The 20,964-nt window shown below is 37.5% G+C and overlaps 1 protein-coding gene across 8 annotated transcripts in view; it reads left to right on the top strand.

Annotated features, from left to right (window-relative positions):
- The window catches only part of NCOA1 (nuclear receptor coactivator 1), a 246,493-nt gene that overhangs the window by 174,202 nt on the left and 51,327 nt on the right, over positions 1 to 20,964 (top strand). For all 8 annotated transcript variants that reach the window (XM_047782522.1, XM_047782524.1, XM_047782521.1 and 5 more), the window contains 5 exons: positions 1,898 to 2,077; positions 3,362 to 3,457; positions 7,997 to 8,137; positions 16,139 to 16,286; positions 17,571 to 18,891. In XM_047782522.1, the coding sequence (XP_047638478.1) occupies positions 1,898 to 2,077; positions 3,362 to 3,457; positions 7,997 to 8,137; positions 16,139 to 16,286; positions 17,571 to 18,891 (1,886 nt within the window). The remainder of the gene's footprint in view (positions 1 to 1,897; positions 2,078 to 3,361; positions 3,458 to 7,996; positions 8,138 to 16,138; positions 16,287 to 17,570; positions 18,892 to 20,964) is intronic.

The following is a 20,964-nucleotide window of genomic DNA, read 5'->3' as shown; positions in this document are numbered from 1 at the left end:
CACTGAGCACGGCCAGGGATCGAACCCACAACCTCGTGGTTCCCAGTCGGATTCATTAACCACTGCACCGTGACGGGAACTCTGCCATGTGCTTACTCTTTAGCCTGTATGTACTCCAAAAATGAGGAAGGGTCTTGGCTAGACTCCTGTATAACTAAACTAAACACGCAAATAAAATGTTATCCATAGCTCTTTATTTTCTATGTTGTTGACTCGATGAAATGGAAGCCATATTTCTTCTTTGAAAAGAGTATTATGTGTTTGTGTCTTTATAGAAATTTAGAGTGTAAATGTCTTTGGAGATAATATAGTGGATTCCTTTATTTTAAAGATGAAGCAAAGATTAAGCCATTAGGAGTTCCCGTGGAGGCTCAGCAGAAACGAATCTGACTAGCATCATGAGGAAGCAGGTTCAATCCCTGGCCTCGCTCAGTGGGTTAAGAATCTGACATTGCGGGGAGTTCCCGTGATGGCACAGTGGTTAACGAATCTGACTAGGAACCATGAGGTTGTGGGTTCGATCCCTGGCCGTGCTCAGTGGGTGAAGGATCCGGCGTTGCCGTGAGCTGTGGTGTAGGTCGCAGACGCGGCTCAGATCCTGTGTTGCTGTGGCTCTGCTGTAGGCCGGCGGCTACAGCTCTGATTTGACCCCTTGCCTGGGAACCTCTGTATGCCAAGGGAGCAGCCCAAGAAATGGCAAAAAGCCAAAAAAAAAAAAAAAAGAATCTGACATTGCTGTGAGCTGTGGTGTAGGTCGCAGACACAGCTCAGGTCCCGAGTTGTGGTGACTGTGGTGTGGGCTGACAGTTACAGCTCCAATTTGACCCCTAGCCTGGAAACCTCCACATGCCACAGGTGCAGCCCTAAAAAGACCAAAAAAAAAAAAAAAAAATTTAAATCATTATCCCAAACCTCACAACCAATTCGAAGCAGAACCAAGACTCCTTACTCCAGTATAGGTTTGTTTCCATGATTTCCTCTGACAGTTATAGAATGATGAGACAGTGAAAAGGAAGGAGGTTCAATGGCAACAATATAGTAAGAGAACTTGTTGGAAATGGTGAGAGAACAGCCTTGAAAACCCTCTGAACTGCCACCATGGTTTGAATATAACAGTTTAACTGGGAAATGGTGACCCCGCACACAGAGATTCTCACTTGAAATGTATAGATAGCTTCTCTGTAACTGAATTCAACTTTCTTGTACTGAATCAGGTAACATTTCTGTTTTCACAATTATTTTATGTAATTGATACCCACTATATTCGAGGCATTGTAGCGTATATACTGTGCAAATAAAGTGCAAGAAAAAAATGGTTTTAAGAAACAAGATTGGGTCTCTGTCTATTCTAAGTAATTTTTTAAGTCACAGGCTCATTTGAAAAACTTGACTCCTCCCTCTAAAAAGGTACGCATGCACACAAGCCATACTTAAGAATCCATGCCTTCCAGGTTAAAACCCCTGCTTAACAATGGATCTCTGATTTTTGATCATTTTTTTCATTGCCAGGGTATAATAAGAAACAAGTAGAAAGTCTCATTAATTAATTGCTATAAAATTCTGAGCAGTAGAGCAATAAGCTCTTAATTTTTAATTTTGTCTTTCTCTGTTTATAAAAGCCATTAATGAATTAGGGTATTTGTAAGACCTTATCTTTGAGGGAGGAAATCCTATACAGTTTCTTGAAAATTTTGCAATTTTCTAATTGGTAAACATTACCAATTTTGCTAAGGAAAATAAGTATCCTATTGCCTCAGGATAATGTTAGATCTGAAGAAGTCTGTCTTTTAATCTGAGTATCTAAGCAGATGAATGAGTAAAGGTATGTCTTTTGTATCTTCAGAGTTTGTACTTTTTCACCTTCTTCATTGGCATATAATCAATTTTTCTTTCACAGTAAATGGAGTTCCTTGGCCTCAAGAGGCAACACGACGAAATAGCCATACCTTTAACTGTAGGATGCTAATTCACCCTCCAGATGAGCCAGGCACCGAGAACCAAGAAGCTTGCCAGCGGTATGAAGTAATGCAGTGTTTCACTGTGTCACAGCCAAAATCAATTCAAGAGGATGGAGAAGGTAAAACAAAGGATGACTTTAAGGTGTTTGGTTGCTTTTTCCTTGGCTTTAGGAACAGGAAGGAAATTGATTATAAACTGCCTTCTTCCGATAGTACTTTTGGTTACTGTATTATATACCATAGGGGCTATTCAAATTGGTATGTGTTTCTTAATACTTAAAAAATTGCTAAAATCGAGAATTACCCCTTTAAAATGCTCCCAAATTCTCAGTTTTAAGCTGGCATTCCCACTAAAATGTCAAATTCAAACCAACTTGCTGCCTAGAAATAAGAGATGTAACTAACTGCTGCCAGTTGGAAATGTACCAGATGTAGCAGGCTGTTGAACAGCTCTGATTTTTAGAAAGTTTCAAGCTTAGAGCATACAGAACATTGGAGAATAGAGTGAGCATTTTTGAGGCCATACAAGGTAATTTATAAGGAGAAAGCTTATGAACAGCTGAAAACACAGCTGAAGCTCTAATATGAATAGGTATCAACATGGTATTAGTTAACTATGTTACAGTGATGAGTTTTCCATGTGAGCTTAAACTGAGCTAAGTTAAGAACACCACCAATTGGGAACTGGAGTAAAAACCAGGAAAGGTAGCAGCCGAGAAGTCAGTCAGATACAAAAAAGACTGTGTATGTAGTAGGACTCCCTGGGGAATGGCTGCCACAGTCAGCTGGGGACTTTTTACAAAATACTCCTGCAAGCCTGTCTTATGTAGTTGAAGTTCATATTTAGCTGTGTGATAGATACTGTGTAGAACCTCTCAAAAAAAAAAAATGGAAGTGGGATTTCCAAAAAATAACAGATCCTAACAACATAAAAGTTCTCTGTCAAGGGCAAGATAATGCTTGTTAAAAAAAACACTTAAATGTTTTTTTCATGTGATAATTATCACCTGCACAGTGATTATAGGAATAATCTTTGTAGCCATTAATGAATATAGGAAATTGACTAAAAACTGTATTTTAAAAGCCACCATGTTGCTTAAATCTAGCCAAAGCTTTCAAGTTTTTATCATCCAAGTACTTGAGATGCATCAGTCTCCCTTAGTTCATGTAAGAACATTCAGTGGAAAGGGATAATTTATGCTACTAGTTCTCTACCTGAAGCTGCCAGTTTTTAGTTATGAGCAATTTTATTTCTAATATTACACTCTTAAATCAGAGTGACTCCAATATTGTATCAGATCCTGTAGTATATATTGTTTTTATAAAAACCACTAATGGCAGATGATAGATGTGAACCACTTTTTACCCTCTTCCTTTCAATTTCCCCTTCTTGTTTTGGGCAGATTTCCAGTCATGTTTGATTTGTATTGCCCGGCGATTACCTCGGCCTCCAGCTATTATGGGTGTAGAATCCTTTATGACCAAGCAAGATACTACAGGTACTAACTGCAAAGTTTAGAATGTTCTGTCGGTATTAATGATGTGACTGTGCCCTTAAAACGAATTGTATCCCTCTGTTCTCTGCTATTTGGCTTTTGTCCACTAGACCTTTACAGAAAACATTTTAGATGATTGTCTTGACATTGTACCTTTTGGATACTGTCATCAGTGTTATGGCAGGGTGCTGGGGAGAACATTATTTTATAATTATTCATATGTCTATATTTTGATTATAAATTATTTCATAATTCTGGAAAGAAATTTGGCAATGAAGGTATAAGTATATTTATAAATATATACAAATGTAGATATATGTATATTTATAAGTAGATACAAAAAATCTTGTGCTTAAATGTATGTTTCCTTTTTTCTTGATTATTTTTCTTTAAATTTATTCAGCACATACTGATTGAATGCCTAGCAGTGGCTGTCACTGTGTGATTGCTCAGGGGTGTACTTAATTGAGCAAAATACAATGATAAAATTACAAAGTACAGTACTTTTTTAATGGAAAAGGTGTGGAGTAGTATAAGGGAAACTAAGAGGGAAATCCTGTTTTTAAATTAGCTGGTTAACAGAAGGCCTGTCAAGCTGATATTGCTCCCTTAAGCCCCAAAAGAGGAGACTGTGTCAGCTATGCAAAGTATGGGTGTTGGAAGGGTGCGCTGAGGAAGGGTCATGGTGCTGAATGAGTCTCCTGATTGAGGAAACAGAGTAAGACAGAAAAGTAGGTTAGAAGAACTGAAAGAAGGACAGTAGAGTCAGAAAGTGAGTAACCCGTAACAGTGCCTAAAAATAAGCCCTTTTTTTAAAAGGTCTACTTCAGATTTGATTTTCAGCAAAAATAAATTGTTACTGTACTTTATAATATATAAAGCATTTTTCATATATTGTTTAATCTTATCTTCACTAACGCTTTCAGGTTTTCATACTATTACATCAGTCAGAATTATATATGTATCACTTACCACTCTAATTTTAAAATAGAGGTGGATACTACAGATAGATTTTTTTAGCAGATCAAGATTTTTAAAAATCATTTATACTAAATTTTGCTTTTTGTGAAAGTGTAGTTTTGTCACTTTACTACTGTTTATAAGATCTTGTTACAATATTTATTATTTTTTTTAGTCCCAGAAATCTAATATTCCTATATTGTGTGCTTTATTCTTGTGTTTTTAAAGATAAACTCCCAGCTGCTCTACTTATGCGCTGGGGGTAGATTAGCACTGATAGTAGAAAATAGCAAAAGGACGTCTAGGAGCTTAGAGATACAGCATCAGAGGGTCATAAAAATCAATTCCCATACTTTCTTCCTGCCCTTTTTGAGCCTACCAAGTACAAGTTCTTTTCCCCTTTCCACCAATGAACAGCACTGGAAAAATTTAATAAACCCATATTGAAAACCAAAAATATTTTTGCATAGAGGAAACATAGGGTCTATTAAAACATGTAACTGGTCTTTTGTGTCAGTAAAACCAAGTAAGAGCTTGAGAGGTAGCAGAATAAAAGCCCTTTGGAAAGGGGTAATGGTTAGACCACAGAATAAATGCGGAAGACAAGGGAGGCCTAAAAATTGTGAGGATAATTTAGGAACAGTGTATTTCAGCATTTCCTCATATTGCATTTCTACAAATTGAATCCTAAATTAGGTTGTTTTAAAGAAGACTATATTGGGGTTCCTGTTGTGGCTCAGTGGTAATGAACCTGACTGGTATCCATGAGGATGAGACTATATTTTTCCATAGGAAGTGTTACAGCTGGTAGTTTTCTTTTTGATCAAGGACACAGCATTAAAATCTTAAATATGTCTGATTTTAAAATAAATTTATAAAAATGTATAAATTAAGTCCTGAATCATAAAGTAATTATAAATCTAAAGGGAACCTCAGAGATTGCAGAATCTAGCCAATCCATTTTACAAATGAGGGAATGGTGACTTTTCCAAAACTATACAGCTAATTGCTGAGAGCAGACATCTTTAGGCCCTGCTACAGAACTCTTCCTTTATATTGCATTGCCTTCTAGCCTTCTACCAAAGCACTATTAAAAGGACATCACTGTACTGTGCACACTTATTATACAAAAGATATGAGAAAAAATATAAACTAGGAAGATGCCAGAGAAATGTGAAGTAGTCTTAAAATGTAAAACTAACATTTTGCTATATTATAGATTTAAAAATCATAAACTAGTTATAACAAGTATTAGATATTTAATTCTTTAAGTTTTAGTGGCGCTTGAAACTCTACATGGGGGTGGTTCGTGTCCTTTTAAAAAAGAAAAAAAGTCTTCTGCCAGGAAGTGTTGAACTGTGGTTCATTTATTTGGTTGGTTGGTTGGTTAAACTTTCCCCTAGCTCGCAGAAGTATTCTAAATCAATCTATTTATGATCCTCTCCTAAGATAGTCATTACGTTACCTGATCATTTGCTACCACTGCTGATAATTTCATCACTTTTCCTCCCTTTAGTCCCACAGTTACAGACTTCTTGCCTTTGTGTGGGCCAGTACTGACCATGGACCCAAACACGCACACCTCCCTTAGTCACAGCCTCTGAGGAGCATTACTGCATATGAAGGCTGTGTAACAGTAGAGTCTACTATAGCCAGCTCTGAGTCTTTCACATAATGAGACAGAGTTTGATTATAACTCTTAGAAAACCCAAAACTGTCTGTAGTTTCAAATCAGTGTTCACTAGGCATTACCCAAACTTTTAAAATAACAAAAATTCCCTTATTTAAGTTCTAATTTATTTTCTTTCTGTCATCAACATTTATTCCAAGACTTGGGAGTTCCTATTGTGACTCAGCAGTAACAAACCCAACTAGTATCCATGAGGACGCAGGTTGGATCCCTGGCCTCGCTCGATGGGTTAAGGATCCAGCGTTGCTGTGAGCTACGGTGTAGGTCGGCATAGGTTGCAGACACAGCTCTGATTCCATGTTGCTGTGGGCTGTGGTGTAGGCCAGCAGCTGCAGCTCTGATTCAACCCCAGGCTGGGACCTTCCATATGCCGCAGGTGCAGCCCTAAAAAGCAAAACAGCAACAAAAATATTTATGCCAAGACTTGGGCGACAGCCTGATCAGACAGATTTGGTCTATTAAATTCAAGACCCTACATTAAAGAGGTCTAATGAATACTTCATTTCTAAACAAACCAGGTGAAATGTATAAAGAAGGGATTAGTTAAGATGAAGAGGCGCAAACAGTGCTATAATAGATTTGAACTGATTGTATAAGAAAAGGGGAGATGAGGAAAAGACAACCAGGCATTCACAGAAGAGGGAGAGTGAGTGGTGAGTAAACATGGAAAATATTCAGCCTCATTAATTGGAAAATACAAAGTTATACCATAACCATGTTTTACCTGCTAATTGTAAAAAATAAAGAAGCCCAACAATACCAAGTGATAGAGAGGATGTTGGATTAACAGTAACTCCTGTGTAAGTTTCTGGAAAGCAGTTTAATATTATAAAGTTGAATGTTCACATAATCTACAATTAAACAGTTTTACTCCTACATATGTGCCCTAGAGAAACTCATACACATGCACTATGGAAAATGTGAAAGATATTCATAGCAGTATTTATTGTGATGGCAAAAAACTGGGAACAATCTAGATTTGACAGGAGAGTGTAAAGACAAGGGGATGTGGCAAGCGAGTACACACGTCTGGGAATTATATTGATGATATTGGTAATGTTCAAGTTCTGAAGCTGGATGGTGAGTTTGCAAGTTTTCATCTTATTTATCTAATCCTTTATGTATTTACATACACATATGATATATGTATATATCTTAACCTATATTATTTCACGTGAATATAAGATTGCATAAAAAATAAAATAAAATGGATCTGAATAATTACAAACTGGATTAATTGGCCCATAATTACAGAATAATTTGAATTTTTCTATACTCATTTAGGAAACTTGTGGAAATGTCATAACAACATCACATCACCACTAAATTTTATAAAGCACACGTTCTGTTTGCGGAATGCCTGGCAGATCTTAGTGTTCTGACCTGTCTTTTTCTGATTTAACTTTTGTTGCTTTCAGTCTTTGTTTACTCTTAAATGCAGTATTGTCCCACAAGGAGGCAGAAGAGGAAAGACTTCCTTATTTTCTCATATTCTCTTCACTTAATTATTTGAAATTAATTTAAACCAAAATAATATATTTCTTCTCTGCTTCTCTGTCCCCCCTAAGTGATCCTGTCATTAGAGAGAACAGGACCAAAAGTGAAAGCCCTGAGGAATTTGACCTACTTCAGTCTCTGCAACTTTAGGTCTTTATGATATGACTTTAATACTTGATTGGAATTGAATTTTAGGATATAATATAGCACACTCCAAGGCCAAAACAATTTATTATTATCATGTCACTGATATACTCCATTACCATATGTAATAAAAAGTAATAGTGCTTTTTGATGCTTTTGTCCGTTAAGCACTTGGATGCAATTGTTAGTTTTGAAATAGGAGTGACATATCAAGAGGCTGTCATAAATGTAAAGTTTCATTCTTTGTATAGGTAAAATCATCTCTATTGATACCAGTTCCCTGAGAGCTGCGGGCAGAACTGGCTGGGAAGATTTAGTGAGAAAGTGCATATATGCTTTCTTCCAACCTCAAGGCAGAGAGCCATCGTATGCCAGACAACTATTTCAAGAAGGTAAAGTTTTTCCTCTCGCAACTATTTTCATTAACCTTGCTCTTTATTAATACTGAATAATTTATATAGAACTTATGGCTTGATAAGTATCTTCTCCAAATTACAGTTTTTGCAATAATCACTTTAGGAAGGGAAGAAATGGGTAAGCAAAGTAATTCATGAGTGGATCCTGAATTTTGGGATGCACATTTTAAAGAACAGGTTATCATGTGGTGGTCACTTGGTCATTCATTCATTCATTCATTCAGCAGACATGTATCAAGTTCCACACATCCATAGAAAACTATGTAAGTTGCCAGGGATACAGTGGTGACTGAAGCAAGGTTTTGCCCTCAAGGAGCTCAAAATCTATTAGGAGGATATATAGGCAGTTTTAAAGATCATTGTGACCTGGGCTGTAGTAGAGGCATAACCAAAGAAGAAAAATTCTGACTTGGAGAATCAGGGATGGCTTTAGAGAGGAAGTGATGTCTTTGTTTGGCTTTTGAAGATCGCTCCCAGCAGAATAGGCACATCAAAGGGCTTCCACGCGATACAGATCTATATCATGTATGTTTAATCCATGATTGTTACAGTGCCTCTGTCTCCTGACTCAGGTTGAAGTTTCAAGTTAAAAAATATGTCATGTGAAATTATTAATTAATAATTGAACAACTGCTGTGTCATAGTAAGTACAATGGGAATATGAAACAAGTATATTCCCAGCCCTTAAGGAACTTATCAGTATTATAAGAAATACAGGGGAAATTACCTGAGCGTTAAGGCAAGACATTCATAGAGATTCAGAGATAAGGGATTTTGATAAACTTTGGGGGGGTGGCCCGCAGCCACGGCATATGGAAGTTCCCAGGCTAGGGGTTGAATTGGAGCTGCCAGCCAGAGCCAGAGCCACAGCAATGCCAGATCCAAGCCATCTCTGTGACCTACACTACAGCTCACAGCAATGCCAGATCCTCAACCCACTGAGCAGGGCCAGGGATTGAACCCATATCTTCTTGGATGCTAGTCCATTTCATTACCACTGAGCTGCAAGGGAAACTCCTAATATACTTTTAAAATATTATCATGTAATTATGGTAGCCTAGTACACCTTTCCTGGTATAATTTATTCTCTAATCTCTAAGGAAATAATTTATGTGGAAAGAGACTTTTTGTATGCCTGTTCCTGAAGAATGATTTTTAAAATATTTTTCATTATTCCATCACCTTTATTAATTTTAACATTTTCCCATAATATTAGGTTTCCTAAGTTTACAGAGGATTTTCCATTCATTACATTGTAGATCAGCCGTCTCCTAGTAGTATGTGGAGGAAGCAGCTTGATTTGTTTTTTTGTTTTCTGTTTTTTTTTTTTTTCAGGAAGCCATCTGTATAAATCTCACTAGTTTGGTTACTTCTGGGACAGCTTCCTACAGATTAATGGATGAGTGATTCTCTAGTAGGCTTCTTACTAGACTGTTACCATCCCCAAAGATGGTATTTCAGTGGGTCTGACCAAGAAATTCCCTCAGGCAAACCTGAAGTGCAGTAGGTTTGGGAACCATTGCGATAAGCAACTAATGCCATCCACTGGTTGCACAAACTTTGTGATGCCCTCTACCAGCAGTTGCACTTGACTTAAGGGGAGACACAGCACTGTCACCACTTTCTGCCCAAAGTACTGAAGTATGTGATACACTTTGATTCTTGCCTTAACTTTATAAGTTGGACATTCTATTACTTGAGATTTAATTTTATTTGCCTATAGTTTATATAAACATTTTGACCAAGGCAAAACAGGTCTAGGTTATTGTCTCACTGTCCAAATGACTAGGCTCCCTGCAGATTTAATTGAGCCCTGGTTTAAAGTATTGTGTTTCTAAACCATTGGAATTCTCTATAAAATAGATCGATTAAAGTGTAATAAGTAAGCAAGCTATCATTAACATATGAAGTGAAACAAGCAAGGAGAAATGTAAAGAAATATAATTCAACACTTCTCCATTAGTAATTTCTTAATGTCCTTCTATGTTTTTTAGGGAAAAAAAAATCCCTCAATATAAATAGTTTTTTTTTTCTCAGAATTAGTCCAGAATTCACATAGCTCTGATTCTAGTGTTTTGGAGATTCTGGACAACTGGCCAAATAGCATCCGTGGGTTGAGCACATCTTTTTCTGATATATTATATTCAGCAGTATCTAACTTGTAAGACAAATGTAGTCCAGGAAACACTTACATGGGAACCACTTGTAAAGACATTGACCTGCTGAATTAAAATCTCAGGTGAGGACCCAGTATTTTAACAAGCTCCAAAGGTAATGCTCAGTAAGTACATCGAGTTTGAGAACTACTGGTCTGTCAAGAATGGAGAGAGATGTAAATTTGCATTTGCAGCTTCCCTCCTGCCTCTTCACTTAGGGACAGTGCGAAAGGAGGAGACAAATTATACCATTGTCCTTGATTTTATGTAGAACTTTTAAAATGTAAAACCTCTACAGTGACTAATATTTAGGCAAGAACAATTTGTCTTCCATCTATCCTTTTCCATGCCTTTAACTTACTTTTTTAAGGCAGTGACAGGCATAAAATCCTAATGTGCTTTAAAAATTCAAGTTCTGGGAGTTCCCGTCGTGGTGCAGTGGTTCACGAATCCGACTAGGAACCATGAGGTTGCGGGTTCGGTCCCTGCCCTTGCTCAGTGGGTTAACGATCCGGCATTGCCGTGAGCTGTGGTGTAGGTTGCAGACGCGGATCCTGCGTTGCTGTGGCTCTGGCGTAGGCCGGTGGCTACAGCTCCGATTCAACCCCTAGCCTGGGAACCTCCATATGCCGCGGGAGCGGCCCAAGAAATAGCAACAACAACAACAATAAAAAGACAAAAGACAAAAAAAAAAGTAAGCTAAGAAAGCACAGTATATACAGTAAGATCTCACTTTTGTATATCTGTCCAATTTTAGAAGATTCATAGAATGTTTACAGTGGTTATCTCTGAGTGATGGGATTACACAAGTTTACTTTTATTTCTCTATTTATAATCACAAAATAAAGTTATTTTCATTTAAGGAGTTCCCATTGTGGCTCAGTGGAGGCAAATCCGACTAGTGTCCCTGAGGGTGTGAGTTAGGTCTCTGGCCTCGCTCAATGGGTTAAGGATCTGGCATTGCTGTGGCTGTGGCATAGGCCAGCAGCTGTAGCTCTGATTTGACCCCTAGCCTGGGAACTTCCATATGCCACAGGTGCAGCCCCCAAAAAAGCAAATAAATAAAGTTATTTGCATTTTTAAAAAATCATGATATAGTTGGAAAGTATTTGTAGTATCAAGAAGTTTAGAAGTGTTGCTATAAAACCTAAGTCCTCATGTGAATAGCAGGAATGTCTACGGTCTGTATAACAGAACTAACTGAAAATATTTTATGTCAAACTATTAAAAACATTTAAAATACGAGTTTATTTTCCTTTTTTAGAGATTTTAATATACAGAATAGAGTTTCCTCATTGGTGACCGAAAATCTGAGGGCAACTAGGGAGTTAAATTGCATTTTTTTCCTGCATATATCTAGGAAAATACCAAAAAGAAAGAGAAATCTCTGTCAGCATTAACCTGTAGTACCCTGCAGCACATTTTAAACCTATCCTGTTAGTTAACATCAGTAAGACATGCTTGTTGAGGTTATCTCAGCACTAAATTGGGTGGAGAGGAAAAGCCAAATATCTCCACCTCTACAGCTACTATCTCCAGAGGAAGCAGCTTCCTTTGCTTTGTTGCTCTGTTGAGGCCTCCTCTGAGGGGAAAAAAATTAAAAACAATTGCCATTCTAAAGGTTCTTTGAAGAGTTCTGGGATGTCAGTAACCCACATCGGTAACATCCCTCCCTACTAAGTGTTCTAAAAATTTCAGAAACAGATAGTCAGGATCAAAACCTGGCAAAACTACATGAGAAAGCGAGGCCAGGATCTGTGATTAAATGAAATTCCAAATAGTTTTTTCCAGACCCAGACCTTTCTTATGAGGAAAATTAGGTGTATAGAGCAAATGTTTATTGACCAGCCAGTCCTGTAAAAGAATTATGGCTCCCATGCTCACGTCTTAATTCAAAATATTAGATTGTTATATAGAGTTGAAGCTACTAGTATAAATGGTGTCTTGGGATTGGCTGAATATGAATGAGTAAGACTCCGGTACTTTGGAAGCTGCTTATTTGTTGTTTGTTTTTTCTTTGGTGTTTATTCAGGAAATACTTGTCTGGTACATGCTATCCTAGATTTTATCTCACAATAAACTGGTTCCATTTTAGCAATGATGGGCAAAGGCTAATTTGTATTATTAAGTCCTAATCTTATAAATGACAAATTCAGACTTCAAACCTAAATCTGATTCTTAGGCTTTTATTCTTTTCGTTGATCTATGCTGCCTTCCTTTTTACCTCTCTAACAGAATTTTAGTTAATGGATAGTCTTAATTAGATTCTAATTAAAGTTTTAGTATATTTAATATTGCCCTTTTTCATTTCAAAGGTTGTGAATTATGATATGCTAAGTCTAGTCCACACATTATCATCCAAAATAAATAATCTAACTTCAAGACTTCAACTTTAAGTGTAATCATTTCCTGTATGTAGGGATTCTTCAGTTTTGGAATTTTTTACCGCTTTAGATAATGTCCTACAAGTTAAGGCAGCATAAACACCAAAGGACCATTGATGTTGCTGTAATCCATATTGGGTATCTTAATGTTCCCATGCTAGCCTGAGTTTGCAGTTTTTCCTCACTTTAAAAGGCTTGTCAATAAATCAAGAAATTTCAGACTTTCTGTTGTAGCTCAGTGGGTTAAGGACCCGACTTTGTCTCTATGAGGATGCGAGTTTGGTCTTTGGCCTTACTCAGTGGGTTAAGGATCTGACTTTGCCATAAGCTGTGGCATATGTCACAGATGCAGCTGGGATCCAGTGTTGCTGTGGCAGTGACTGCCAACTCTAGTTCCAATTCGACCCCTAGCCTGGGAATTTCCACATGCTTGCTAGTGTGGCCTTAAAAAGAAAAAAAGAGGAATTCCTTTCGTGGCGCAGTGGTTAACAAATATGACTAGGAACCATGAGGTTGCAGGTTCGATCCCTGGCCTTGCTTAGTGGGTTAAGGATCTGGCATTGCCATGAGCTGTGGTGTGCAGACGTGGCTTGGATCTGGCGTTGCTGTGGCTCTGGCGTAGGCCAGCGGCTACAGCTTCAGGACCCCCAGCTTGGGAACCTCCATATGCTTCAGGTGCGGCCCTTGAAAAGATGCAAACACCAAAAAAAAGAAGAAGAAGAAGAAAAAGAAATTTCCATCCATTAATTTCCGTTACAAAAGTAAGTCTAGAGTTGTACACAAGCAAAAACGTAAATTGAGATACAATATAAGCATTTGAGAACAGCTAATATTTAAAATCTGTCCTACAAAGAAAAGTTACAGTAGTTGATCACAAGTTAGTATTTACTTATTGAGATGAGATTCAAGTTGAAGAAAAGTTAGCAAGTACTTAGTGGATGATTTTGTATGGAAAGGGTTGTCCAGTTCAATAGGGAGTGGGAAACAAGAATGGGACACCGTGTCAACCCTTCTGTTTATTCTACCTGAGAAAGCAAAATTAAGTAGGTAAAAAGTTATCTATCTCCTATTCAAAGAGACATTGGAGAAATGTTGAGGAAACAATGAGAAGATTAGAAATGCAAAATGAAGTCAGATCGTATAGAGCTGTGCACTCAGTATGGTAACAACCAGCCACATGCAGCTATTGAGTACTTGAACTGAGGCTAGTGTGGCTAAGGAACTGAATTTTAAATTTTATTTGCTTTTAAATTTAATTTGTCACATGACTGGTGACTACCGTATTGGATAGTCAGAAGAGCCAACAAATGTTTTCCAGCAGAATTTCTTAAGGCCAGTAAATAATGATAAGAAATAGACAAAATGGCATAAGCAAAATAACATGAAGTATATTATGTCTTGTCTGGCCCTTTATATATCTGTAGTTGTCTCTTCATCCCAGGTTAATAACTTATCTTAAAATGCTACTTTTGTTGTAGTTGTGTTTTCTAAAATATATTGTCAAAAAATATTAACAGTTGGGAATTGTTAAATTTTTTTAGGGTTTTGTCATAGCAAACATTTATATCCTTACACAGAAATTATTGATTTCCATTCAAGACTCTTCCTCAGCATTTATTACTTCATTAGCTACTAAATTTCTCCATGTGTTATATTAAACGTGGCAGTGATTTGAATGAAATTGCCAAATAGGTAAGGAATCCTTGTCATTAATTTTAAATCCTGATTTTGGTACTTAGACAGATTTATGTATAGTATAAATTTACAGCAGATTGTGCCCTCTTCAGTTTAAATGGTATACCCAAGACAGTAAAATACAGCTTGTCTTCTCTTTACTTAAAGTAATATATAGCTAGCTCCTGGGCGTTCCCTAGTGGCTCAGCAAGTTAAGGATCTGGTGTTGTCACTGCTGTGGCTCAAGTTGCTGTGGTAGCCAGGTTCAATTCCTGGCCCCGGAACCTCTGAATGCCCTGGGCGTGGCCCAAAAAAGAGAGCTGGAATTAAAGTAATATATAGCTTCAAAAATTATTTATCAATTGGTCATTTTGTCTTTTTCATATGTCTTTAAAGTATGATTGAAACTCTTAAATATCTTTGAAAAATAGGACTAACATTTATTACAGGCTAAATTGTAATAGTCATTTGTGATAGTAGTTCTTGTGTTTCAGTGGATATGATTTTTAACCTTGGTATAGCTGAATCTACCTATTAAATCTTGCTTTTGAAGAATTCTATCATATTACTGAAACATCAATGACATTTTTTTTACTTAGTAGTCTGGTATAGCCTTTACATATTTGATACATACTTACCAATATGGTAGGAATTTTGTCTGTTATTAAAGACAAAAGTAAATCATGTTGTTTATATAGTGCTTTGACTGCCTTAACATAGTTTTTGTTCTGTACTAGTAATCGTTGGCTTCATCTTATTATGCTTACTAAACTAAATTCAAGCATCAAAAGTAATAATATGGCTATAATAATTTGTCAAGTGTGAGCCTTATTGATTCACATTCCTGATTGAAAATTTAAATTTAAATTTTAGTTACAGAACTCTACAGACTGGAGTTCACTGGTGACTCAGCAGGTTAAAGATCTGGCATTGTTACTGCTATGGCTCAGGTCATCGCTGTGGCACGGGATTGATCCCTGGCCCAGGAATTTCTGTATACCATGGAAGCAGACAAAAAATTAAACAAAATGTTTTTTAAAAAAATAACTCTAGCGTTCCCGTCATGGCGCAGCGGTTAACAACTCCGACTAGGAACCATGAGGTTGCCTACCCTTGCTCAGTGGGTTAAGGATCTGGCATTGCCCTGAGCTGTGGCTCTGGCGCAGGCTGGCAGCTGCAGCTCCGATTGGACCCCTAGCCTGGGAACCTCCATATGCCACGGAAGCGGCCCAAGAAATGGCAAAAAGACAAAAAAAAAAAAAAGAACTCTAAGACTAATCAAAACTTGGTGAATTTTATGGTAAATAATTATATTTCAACAAAGCTGTTTTTAAAAATCAGCCGGCCGAGAAGGGGGAAAATTGTCGGAGATAATACTAAAAATGAGAGGAAAGAAAGTTGCTTCTTGGTATTTTTAATGAATACTTAAGAAATTTAAGGAGCTTCCCCATTATAGGGAAAGATAAAGGTTGATTTTTTTGTGTGTGTTTTGTGGTTTCTTCATAATCATAATTTCTATGAGGAGGCACCCATCAAATAGGACTAAATTAAAACTTGTTATCAGCTGGTATATTTCACCTGGAATCAGTTTTCCCCTCAGATATCTGCTTTGTCTGAACTCTTCTTTATTTTGAGTCTGAACAGGCAGCAGTTGGAAGGATATTCAAAATGAGGTTCTAGATAGAAACGAGGTGTGGTAATTCTCCTTTGCCCAAAGTACAACTGTCAGAATTTTAACTAGGTTTCTCTTTTGTTTGAAACAGTGATGACTCGTGGCACTGCCTCCAGCCCATCCTATAGATTCATATTGAATGATGGGACAATGCTTAGCGCCCATACCAAGTGTAAACTTTGCTACCCTCAAAGTCCAGACATGCAGCCTTTCATCATGGGAATTCATATCATCGACAGGTACTACTTATTTGGAGAGCTTCATATGAAATAAGTCAGTTCACATATCTCTTCTTAGAGAAAAAATTTTTATACTCTTGGCTAGAAAACAGATTTTAAATTAGGCATTAAACTGGCATGATGGGTATATAATCAGTATATCCATACTGGGTTTTATAGTTTTGCCATTTAATAATAGCTTTACTGTTCAAAAAGGGAGACAGGAAAGGTGTGGCTGAATGTTTGTTTTAGGGGTGAAAACCAAAAAAGTGGCTAAAAATTATCAGCTTTCCATAAATGAACCTATGGTCATAAAAGATTTGAGTTTGTTAATGTTATTTTTAACTTTGAAAGTGTTTTATTTTTATTAGGGCAAAATTCAGAGGCTTCTGAGTTCAAGTTGAGAGTTTCTCAAACTATAAATTATTAATCTCTCAACTCGAAATTTTTGAATGTCATTGCCTCTGATTTGTTCTCTTCCCAAACTATGTTGTACACTATTCTATATGGTAACTTCATGAAGCCATTCTTTTATCCTATGAATTATTCAAAACCCTACATTTACAACTATTTAAAATTTAGCATTAAACAAAAACAAAGACATTTTCCCTCACTTCATCTTTCCCTCATCTGATATATTTGCTTATTGGAACATGGTAATACCAGTCACAAATCTGTTGTCGTAATTATGGATTTGAGTAAAGAACTCGATGAAAATGTGAATTCAGTATTCTGCTTTTTCTAATTTTAGTTTAATTTATGCTTGTGAGTGGAATTAGCACAGTTCTTTTTTTCATATTGTGATTTCTCTTTCAAAACATCTGCTATGTCTGCATGTCACCCTTTTTAATTTTTACATCAGTGACACAGTATTTTCCTTACCCAGTCTTCCTCTTTGGAGTTGAAATACTTAAAAGCTGAAACAAAGGAGTCATGAATAAATTCTTTGTAAACAGGTGTGAGAAGTTTCTCTTAGTGTTAATTATTTGTATTAAATTTTGAAAAGTTTAAAAGTGCATATATTGGACTTTTTTCAAGGCCAGGAAAGATTTCCTTCCCGTTTAACTAAAACTGCTATCAAATTTACAAGACCTTAAGCACTATTTCCTATTAAGTGCTACTAGTATTTCATAGTAGTATTAACAGTCCACTGTTTTTCCTTAGTTTAAAGTGATGCAGAAGCTTTTTGCTTGATAGTTTGCAACATTAGTAAAGTTAATGATCTTGTTTTATAATATGCATCATAAAAATATTATAATGGAAGCAGCCATGACGTTTGAATAACAATGTCTTTTCCCCTTCCAGGGAACACAGTGGTCTTTCTCCTCAAGACGACACTAATTCTGGAATGTCAATTCCCCGGGTAAATCCTCCCGTCAATCCTAGTATCTCTCCAGCTCATGGTGTGGCCCGTTCATCTTCATTGCCACCATCCAACAGCAACATGGTATCCACCAGAGTAAACCGCCAACAGAGCTCAGACCTTCACAGCAGCAGTCACAGTAATTCTAGCAACAGCCAAGGGAGTTTTGGATGCTCACCTGGAAATCAGATTGTAGCCGGTGTGGCCTTAAACCAGGGACAGGCTAGTTCCCAGAGCACTAATCCCCCTTTAAACCTCAATAATTCTCCTATGGAAGGTACAGGAATATCCCTTGCACAGTTCATGTCTCCAAGGAGGCAAGTTAGTTCTGGATTGGCAACAAGACCCAGAATGCCGAACAATTCATTTCCTCCTAATATTCCGACATTAAACTCCCCTGTTAGCATGACAAGTACTGCCTGTAATAATGGTAACCGATCTTATTCAAACATCCCAGTAACATCTTTGCAGAGTATGAATGAAGGACCCAATAACTCTGTTGGCTTTTCTGCTGGTTCTCCAGTCCTCAGGCAGATGAGCTCACAGAATTCACCTAGCAGATTAAATATACAACCAGCAAAAGCTGAGTCCAAAGATAACAAAGAGATTGCATCCATTTTAAATGAAATGATTCAGTCTGACAACAGCTCTAATGATGGCAAACCTCTGGATTCTGGGCTTCTGCATAACAATGACAGACTCTCAGATGGAGATAATAAATACTCTCAAACCAGTCACAAACTGGTGCAGCTTTTGACAACAACTGCAGAGCAGCAGTTACGGCATGCTGATATAGACACAAGCTGCAAAGAGGTACTGTCTTGCACAGGCACTCCCAGCTCTGCCTCTGCTAACTCTTCAAGTGGCTCTTGCCCCTCCTCTCATAGCTCACTGACGGAGCGGCACAAAATTCTCCACCGACTCTTACAGGAGGGTAGCCCCTCGGATATCACAACTTTGTCTGTGGAGCCTGATAAAAAGGACAGTGCCTCTACTTCTGTGTCAGTGACTGGGCAGGTACCAGGGAACTCCGGTATAAAACTGGAACTGGATGCTTCAAAGAAAAAAGAATCAAAAGACCATCAGCTTCTACGCTACCTTTTAGATAAAGATGAGAAAGATTTAAGATCAACTCCTAACCTGAGCCTGGATGACGTAAAGGTAAAAGTGGAAAAGAAGGAACAGATGGATCCTTGTAACACAAATCCAACCCCAATGACCAAACCTCCTCCTGAGGAAATTAAACTGGAGTCACAGAGCCAGGTAGGTACTTCCTTGCTTCACAGAATGAACATTCCTAGTTATGTTTTCTTTTCCTTTATTTTACTCCATCCATAGACCATTTTTGGATTCAGGCTATGTTTTATCCTATCCATTGGACATGTATTAAAAGGTTGGTGTCAGTGGTTCTCTTTGGAACCTTGGAGGGCTGCAATATTAATGCGACAGTCTAGGAAAATAGACATTTCTTTCTTTCTATAACATCAGGTTCACATCTCTGGAGATTTAAAAGAAAAATACCTTCCCTGTCCCTTCCTCCCATCTCTTCACCTATTAAATCCAACTCTCTGAGAATAGAACCCAGAAACCTGTATTTTCAAGAAGCTCCCCAGGAGTTCCCATTGTGGCTCAGTGGTAACGAACCCTCATAGTAATCCATGAGCATGCAGGCTCAATCCCTGGTCTGGCTCAGTGGGTTAAAGATCTGGCATTGCAGTGAGCTGTGGTGTAGCTCGCAGACCTGGTTCAGATCTGGCATTGCTGTGGCTGTGGCATAGGCCAGTAACTGCAGCTCTGAGTAGACCCCTAGCCTGGGGACCTCCGTATGTGGTGGCTGGGGCCCTAAAAATAAATAAGTAAATAAATAAACGAACTCCCCAGAGAATGGCATATAAATGAAGTGAGAGCAAACTGTGAGTAGACAAGGCTGCCTAGTCTGGCTTGCTTTGCTATTTAATTTCCTCTGAAGCATTTTCTAAAGTCGTTTTCCTTCTCACCTGATTCTAACCACCCTCAACCCCCTGCCACCATCAGAATAGAGACTTTGAGTATTCTGGGTAGCAGGGTATATAACATGCCCTGAAACAAGTAAATATAGATAAACTTTTGCATAAATTGTTACGGATCAGGAACCTCAGTGTTTAGGCTGGGGTGCGGGGTTAGGGTGCAGAGTTACAGGCAGCTTCATTTATTGAATAATTGCTGTGGACTCTGAAGGAATTTAAGGACAGAAAATAAGTCCCCTCCCCTCTAAGAGCTTAGAAATTATTTAGCCAGAATATAGACATCCATGAAATAGCTGAAAATGTATTCACAAAACATTTTATTGATAAGACTCTCCACTGTAAAACAAGATGCACACTTAGAATGCATAGGTTCTATAGTTTCTTGAGCCAACTTTATTATTTTCTGCCCTCATCTCACAAAAATCTCTCTCTTCCCTCAGGCATACTGCATTCTAGGCACATGGGAGTCCTTGCCATTCCTGGGATAAGCCATGTCTCTTCTAAGCATCTTCTGCCTTGCTCTCCTTTCTATGTCTGCTGAACTTCTTCTCATCCTTCACAAACAGTTCAGACATCATCTCTGTAAAGCCTTCCCCAGTAGCCCTAGCTAGACATGCCCTTCCTCTCCGCTCCCATAGTGCTCTGTCTTGTCTCTATTTACTGCTTGTATTAACACTGTTTTGGTTATTTCTTTACATGTGTGCTCTTTAAAAGGCTATCTCATGTTTCTTGGTACCACTAAACTAATACCAAGTTTTTAAGCTGAAAAACAGCTTTAAATAATAATTGTATTAAAACTCTCTTTAAAATTAAAAGTAACATCTTTATAAAATAATGCCATTGTGTACAATCTTAGCACATCTGTTTTGGTGCACATGTACATGCGTTTCTGCCCAGTTTATACCTAGGAATGGAATTGTAGGATCATAAATATGTTTGTGTTCGTCTTTAGTAGATAGTGCCAGTTTTCCTAGTGTGTGAGAGTTCCTTCTGGTTGCTCTCTGTCCTCGTTAATACTTATTATTGTTAATCCTTTAAATTTTAGCCATTCTGGGGTCTGTATAGTGCTCTCTCATAGTTTAATTTGCCTTTCCCTGATAAATATTTATTGGTCATTTGGATATCTTCTTTTGTAAATAGCCCATTCAAGTATTTGGCCCATTTTCCCAGCATGTTGTCTTTTTCTTATTGACCTCTAAGAGTTCTTTACATATTTTGGGTGAGTCCTTTATTGGTTATATATTTGCACATATCTTCTCTATGCTATGCCTTGCCTTTTCTTTCTCTTAATGGTGCTTTTTGATGAAGTGAAGTTCTTCATTTTAATGTA

This window comes from Phacochoerus africanus, chromosome 5, assembly GCF_016906955.1.
Source record: "Phacochoerus africanus isolate WHEZ1 chromosome 5, ROS_Pafr_v1, whole genome shotgun sequence".
Lineage (NCBI taxonomy): Eukaryota > Metazoa > Chordata > Mammalia > Artiodactyla > Suidae > Phacochoerus > Phacochoerus africanus.
This window is presented reverse-complemented; position numbering and strand designations above follow the sequence as displayed.